Source organism: Eleginops maclovinus, chromosome 5 (genome assembly GCF_036324505.1).
Source record: "Eleginops maclovinus isolate JMC-PN-2008 ecotype Puerto Natales chromosome 5, JC_Emac_rtc_rv5, whole genome shotgun sequence".
Taxonomy (NCBI): Eukaryota; Metazoa; Chordata; class Actinopteri; order Perciformes; family Eleginopidae; genus Eleginops; species Eleginops maclovinus.
The window spans coordinates 8518762-8525815 of NC_086353.1; the positions used below are offsets into that span (position 1 = coordinate 8518762).

The 7054-nt window shown below is 38.1% G+C and overlaps 2 protein-coding genes across 3 annotated transcripts in view; one reads left to right on the forward strand and one right to left on the reverse strand.

Moving 5' to 3' along the window:
- slc5a10 (solute carrier family 5 member 10) overlaps window positions 1-1512 on the forward strand; it is a 24206-nt gene extending 22694 nt beyond the window's left edge. For both annotated transcript variants that reach the window (XM_063883703.1, XM_063883702.1), the window contains one exon: window positions 212-1512. In XM_063883703.1, the coding sequence (XP_063739773.1) occupies window positions 212-405 (194 nt within the window). In that variant the 3' untranslated portion in view covers window positions 406-1512. The remainder of the gene's footprint in view (window positions 1-211) is intronic.
- LOC134864599 (GRB2-related adapter protein-like) lies at window positions 1445-7054 on the reverse strand. Its single transcript, XM_063883705.1, has 5 exons — window positions 6907-7054; window positions 6662-6759; window positions 6135-6254; window positions 2920-3229; window positions 1445-2834 (listed from the first exon to the last, which is right to left on the reverse strand). The coding sequence occupies exons 1-5, from the start codon at window positions 6982-6984 to the stop codon at window positions 2655-2657; spliced, it is 786 nt and encodes a 261-aa protein (XP_063739775.1). The 5' UTR covers window positions 6985-7054; the 3' UTR covers window positions 1445-2654.

Consider the following 7054-nt stretch of genomic DNA (forward strand, 5'->3'; position numbering starts at 1 on the left):
ACTTGGAATAAAACCAGCTATTATGTGATCAACACTCATCTACACACACACATACACGCTGCTGTATTTGTTAAGTAACTTTGTGTTTGTGTGTGTGTGTGTGTGTGTGTGTGTGTGTGTGTGTGTGTGTGTGTGTGTGTGTGTGTGTGTGTGTGTGTGTGTGTGTGTGTGTGTGTGTGTGTGTGTGTGTGTGTGTGTGTGTGTTTTGCAGGCTCTGAGCCAACACAGCGGGGGACATGCTGTCAGGGGACAGGGTTGTGTATCGCAGCAGCGCGGCGATCAGAGGAGACTCCAACTCCCAGAGTTCAGAGCGTCAGAGAGAGTGTTTTCTGGTCCAGGTTCTGCTGTGTCAATGCAATCCTGGTCGTCAGCATTAACATTTTTCTCTATGCATACTTTGCCTGAGTATAGGATCATATTTCACATACTGTCTCAGCCTCTCGCTGAACTCCTGCCAATTCAACTCCAGATCCAAGAAGGTGGGGAAACAAACTGTGATTTTTGTACTGATTTTACATGAATCCATCATAAATCCTCTACATGTAGCCTCAGGTGTCGACATTTACAACTAAACCCAAAAACACAGAGAGCACATACCTCTAACCACAGACCTCTAAATGTATTATTTTGATTATAAACAATTTTGAGATTTAGAGAAAAAAATAATCTAATTAACACTAAAATTCTATAATTAATAGTACTGTTGTTTTAAGATGTTAATCCTTTTACTACTATAGTTTATTGTTTTGCTCATAAAACGTTTCTCTCCGATTTTAAATAACCTACTTTTAAAGTGTTAAAAGGGTATTGAGCAAACTACAATGAAGCTTGTGGCTTGAAACAAGCTAACATCAATGTGCAGTTTGATAAATTCTGGCATCTTAACATAAGGGCATTACAGACCATATATTTAAAGCTTACAGAAAATCAGTTAGAATACACATAGTTGTGTTTTTATGTTTACCGTGAATTTTATATCTATATGTTTAATTTGACTTATAAAGTTATGTGTATGTCCTTTTGTCTGTCAAACAGGGTTTTGTGAACTTTTAGTTACTCTTCTAGTTTTCTTTCATGCTATTTGGCTTGTTTATGAATATATATCAGAGTTTCTCAACCTTTTCTGGGCCAATAAATTGTCCGGCTTTTAGTATTTTAAATAAAAATACACACACTTGTGTTTTGAATGAAATATTGCATTAGAACATTAACATTTTTCAAATTAAAGATAATGTGAAATAGATGTTTTAAAGTTAGGTTCAGGGTTGTTGTTACAGTTGTTTTTTTAATAAGAACAAATGAATCAGACATATTACAGTTTATCAGTACTGAAAAATTGCTTTTACTTTTGAATCCCTCAACAGACAATAAATCCAAGGTTGAGAAACTCTGTTATAACGTTTATGTGCTCTGAGTTTACATTTTTTAATTGTAGTCAAAGAATATCATGGCAACCATCAGATGTTTCTTTCTTGTGATATCCCAAATAAATTGTGAGATATGTGCATCTAAGTTACAAGTATTGGTCCAAAAATGAATGCATGTTAGAGTATTTATAATCAGATAATATCACTCTTTATTTGGCTGCTGTATAGTTTACTTACATTCACTAAGGAGGAAGTTAGAGGCAAAAACATGACGGCTAACAAAGCAAACATAGAGTTAAGTTTCACTTTTAATAAAGCATTTTAATAGGAGCTATTGGTGAAAAGTGCTGCTCAGAGGACGAGTTGTCAGGATTCACCCTAGAGCTGCACAAATGATCTTTTCTATGTATTAATATGAAAATTATTTTTTTGATTAACTGATTAGTCAGATATAAGTCAAATATGTAACCCACATAAGTAACATCTGTATATTTCCCTTTATGTAAGAAATGCAGTCCAATCAATGGTATAAAAAGTTATACTGCAGTAAACTTGAGGCAGTTTTATAAGATTTTGCAGAGCTCCCTGTGGAGCTTCAAAAGGCTTTAGAAAACGGTTTATCCCCATACGCAGCAGAATCTGCCAAGAACTGTGAACAGACTTTGTTGTAAAATGCTTGCCGTTCCCGAAACTTTACCAACCTTTCACAGTGGCCCCAAAGCTGACTGAGAAAAAACACTTTCAGGCCATTCAATCACCCCATATTCTAACTCCCAATTTGTTAAGTACTGCAGTTTGGTCAGTGGCCTGCAACTTCAAACTATAGCTCTCAATTTATCCTTTAAAAGTGAGTTTAGCATGTGTCAGTGTGGTTGTTACAAGCATAGGCTACACTGTCTATTTGACATAAACGTATGTAGGCCTATGTTTCATACGCAATGTAACTTCATCAAATAAACATCGACTCCAGGTTTCGCATGCAACACAAACACCAATCTTATGACTTTCCATTCACACAGACCTCACTGGACTTTGTTGCCCCTACCCCCATCTTTACCCCTGCCATAATTACAGTAGTTGAAAGTGTAGGCCCACTGATGAAACTGGTGTATTTGACAACTTGCTTATGAGAAAAAGCTGTCAATCAACACTGGAAATGTGCGTAAATTCATTCCGTGTCTGTGGACTAATTGAATTTTGGACAAATTGTTTGATCGGATCATTGTATAAGAAAGATAAGTCATTACAGCCTGACAGAGGAGTGCAGCGACACAGTTTGATATGGTGTCAGTGGTACAGCGGCTGGACGTATTCTGGCGGGAAGATTCCTACTCGGCCTCGACAGCGCCCCCTCCAGGTCAGCGAGCTTGAGCAATCCAGCAGGTCGATGATGTCCCCACGCAGGAAGTGGAGGTGAGCGGTGTGAGGGGGGGTGTAGTCACAGAGGGCATGAGCCAGACGGGGTTTCTACACAAAGACAGCAAAGACATCAGGCAAACGGTAAACTGAAGCATTATCGAGAAAAATGATGCTTCATGATTAATCATCATACCCCCACAACCGGTTCGTGCAGACGCTTGGAAGACTCTCTCTCCGGGTGAGGGGGGTGAAAGTAGAGGTTTGCTGAGAGGAGGGACTCTTGAGAGGTTGTTTTATAAGGGTTGGGGTACGGGTTACGTCCAGGCTGGGGCAGCAGGTGAGGGGATGCAGCAGCGTCTCTCAGAAAGACCACTTTTTCCACCCCGATGCTGTGAGTTCTGTAGTAATCCACCAGGCGGTTCAGGGAGCAGAACGACTCGTCCCAGATGCAGTACTGACCGCGCCCCTCCAGCACCCGGAAATGCTCCACCCTCTCACCATAGCTGGAGAATAAAGAGCAGTGAGAAAGGTAAAGAGTGTAAAGGCAAGGTATGCAGGCGTGCTTTATGCTCAAACACCACTGTGAAGATGAGAGCTGTGTTATTCTTCATTCCGCTACCTGTTCCTTTTGTTGTGAAATACATGCATAGGTGGTGTGCATACCTCTGTCAGTGTGGGAAAAGAGACTCAGTCATCTGTGCATGTGTGGGTGTATCTCTATCTATCACAGGAGGTTTTTTTCTCAGGTTATAAATCTCAAATGTCAAGTGAATAAATGAGCAACCTGAACTGAACTGCTTTGAAACTAATGAAAAGAATGAGCTGAACTGACCACTAAACCACAATCATTAGGTATTTTCATCAATGAATTGCTTGTCATTTTCAAATATTTGCAGGTTTCAGCTCCTCAAATTGCAAGTCTAAAGTGCATATAATTAGGTTTTCCATTGCTGGTCAGCCAAAACAAGCCATTTGTAGAGGTCTTTTTTTTTTTACAACGGATATAACAAAATCCATTTATCAAGAAAATAATCTGCATACATTATCTTTCAAATGAAACACTAATATAGACTCCTCCGGGGCTTATAAAATACTTGAACAAATACACCATTGTTTACAAGCTACATATTGTATTGGTATCCCATATTGAAAGAAAAGTACACAATAGTACTGCAAAGAACGCTCTTTCATGTTGTGTTTTCTTGTGAGTAATTGCCTTTGTGTCATTTTGTTTGTGTAGTTATTGAAAGACGGAAGTATATCAACATTTAAAGTAAACATGCACAGTGTACTATTGCAATACTTCAAAGGTTTCAGTCTATTGTCCAATGTCTAAATGATTTTAAGCCTGATCCTCTCTACACACCTGAAGATAATAATTGAATGACTCTGAAAGGAGGCGGCCGCTAATACCTGGATTTGTTGGATGACAATTGTCAGCACAGGCAAAAAGAGGTTTTGGTGATTTTGTAGTTTTAATATGTTAGGCAGCACAGTGGTTTCCTAAAAAACAAAGTCTCCTTCTTGTACAGCCTTTGCATATTCTCCTTAGTTTCTGTCCCAGTTTCCTCCTACATTCAAAAAACATGGGTTAAATTAGTTTCAGACTTTGAATTGCCCGAGGTGTGCTTCTGGAGCTATTTCAGCATACAGTATCATTAATAATGAAATAAAATGAGCGGGTTTCAGCTGCTTAATTTCCTTTGTCCATAAAAGGCACACTTAGAAATGTTTCTTGCAGTATGCACAGAGACTGTTTGGTAGCACTTTCTATGACTTCCACCTGTATAATGCTTTCTAAACATATGTGTAATACACGCTATTTAATGCATTATAAGAGTTACTATTAAATGGTAATTGTTGGTAAAGTAAATCTACGAACAACACATTGTGAAATAATATATTCGCTTTACTTAAAGCAAACAATGAATTCTAAAAGTAACTTATAATCACATTATAATGCATTATAACAGTGACTATAAGGCATTATTAAAGGATTTTAGTACATTAGAACGATGATCTTTGTGATTAAAGTCTTTATAATGTGTTATTATTATTGTAATAATGATATTTATAAGTGCTTGTAATTATAAATAAACAGTGCAAGCAGATTCTAATGCATTATAAGTATGTGTATAATGCATTAAAGTGTAACGCCCTCATAGAAAGTGCTACCAACATTTTGGGTACACTAAATGTGTTCCTTTTATAACACACGACAAACTACAAACACACTAGATTTAGAGATAATAAATAGTTTGGAATCTGGACATAAAATAACTATGCTACCTGATGATGATGATGATGATGATGATGATAAAAAGAATAAGAATGTGTAGAGGATTTAGGTTTGTTGTTTATTTAAATTTGCTGTAAACACTTGTCTTCTTCTTAAAAATACTTCTTTTTATTATGTTTTTATATTTTTGACCGACTATTGCAACGTATTTTCTTAGAAAGTTTGCAACACCAGATAACAAAGCAAATATCCTTGAATGTGTAAACGTACCTGGCAAATGCAAAACTTGATTCTGATTCTGATTAGAACAGTGAAAGAATCATCTCCAATATGCAGTTTTTTTTTTACTCTTTTGAACTGAACGTGAACTGTACCCCCCTCTTTGGATCACTCTGAGCACTGCACTCTATGGTTGTGTTTCAGCATGTGTGCATAAATAAAACAAACCTCTTATCTCTCAGCCCTTGCTGGCAGGCAGATGTTATCCCTTAAGGTAATAATATGTGCAGAGTATGTACTTTAAAGCATGCATATGGCATATGTCAATTGCATAATGTACCTGTGTTTCATTAAAAAATGAGTGGTGTTATACAATGCCCTGATTATTGAACACATTTAATTCATCCTCAATGATTAAATGTGTCCCACGTCACTTTGCTGACCCAAATTACAGCTCCTCACACACACACACACACACACACACACACACACACACACACAAACCGGTCTATTTTTAGTGGAACGGGTGAGCGTACATTTTAAATAGTCTGACTCTCCCCTCTAACAGTCCCAACACACACTCAAAGACACGTGGATGCTGTAACTTGCTAATGTGCTCAGTGTGATGGAAAACAAGCATCCAACTGCACGCATAATGTAACATTATTGCATTTGATGATCTACGATGCTGCTGCCTGCATCTTTTATGCAACACTCCTGAAGTGAATTCCTTCAGGGAGATGTTAAAACGTCTTTTTAGAGATCATACCCGGGGCGGTTACATTACAGCGGTACAGCAGCACACAAACATTTTGGATTCCATTAACATCACAATGGGAACAGACAACAGAGGAACATTACGTCAGCCTGCAGCATGACATTTGTCAGATTTGTATCTTGTGCTTGTTTGTGTGTGTGTGTGTGTGTGTGTGTGGGGTGCATTCACTGACCTAACAGAAACAGAAAACTCTCCAGGAGCTGATTCACTCTCCCTGACGAGGAACACTCCAGTGTCTTGCCAGCGCAAACGCTTCTCGGCCTCAAGTCTTGACACCCGTCCTACAAACCACCTACAAATACACACAGGGGCGTAAATTATTCTCTCCTCCTGGACTTTTATAGCACAGTGTATTCATTATACCCTTTAGACTGGCATAAGCATGAGTACAATTTGAATGAAAAAACAGCTCACATTTATATCACTGGTTCCCAATTTTGGGGTCAGAACCTAGCTTAATGATATTTGACTTATTTGTATCTTCTGTAATACTTTTTCTTAACTAACCTTAAGTCAAATTAAACAAGTGAGTGAGGAATCACAACTGGACAGTGCATCGTTTAAAGGGGTTCAAGTAGACGAAGGGTTTGGAAAACCAATGATGGTATTTAAAAGATGTATAACAAAATGTTTGCAAATTGATAAAGCCAGTTTTCTACTCTCTATTAATTAAAATATGTGGACAAATTTGTTTTTTACGGATAAGGAAGAAGAGAAATGTAGTTTTCTGGCACGTAGCCACGCTTCCCCTTGACCTCTGCTGTGACCCAGCTAGAATCATCCTCCATTTCTGTCACCTATAACACACATGCACAATTATTCTTTTTACTTTAGAAAAAAAGCAACCTTTTGGTAACTTTCAAAAACTACAAATGTACCACACTTAACATTCACACACACACACACACACACACACACACACACACACACTCACACACACTTACCTTGATAATGTCCCCTTTCTGGAAACTGATCTCGTCTGCTTCCGAAGCTTCGAAAGAGAAAAGAGCCACCGCCTCCATCCTGAAGAGAGGAGTCGGCCACCAAAATAGTTTCACTTCATGAATGAAGAGAGAGAATACAGCTGTGTGA

Excerpts from the sequence above, each read along its gene's own strand:
- LOC134864599 (XM_063883705.1), bottom strand. The coding sequence starts at position 6,984 with ATGGAGGCGGTGGCTCTTTTCTCTTTCGAAGCTTCGGAAGCAGACGAG. Across the intron at positions 3,230-6,134 it reads GAGTTTTCTGTTTCTGTTAG|CTATGGTGAGAGGGTGGAGC; the intron begins GTCAGTGAATGC and ends TTTATTCTCCAG. Across the intron at positions 2,835-2,919 it reads TGCACGAACCGGTTGTGGGG|AAACCCCGTCTGGCTCATGC; the intron begins GTATGATGATTA and ends GTCTTTGTGTAG.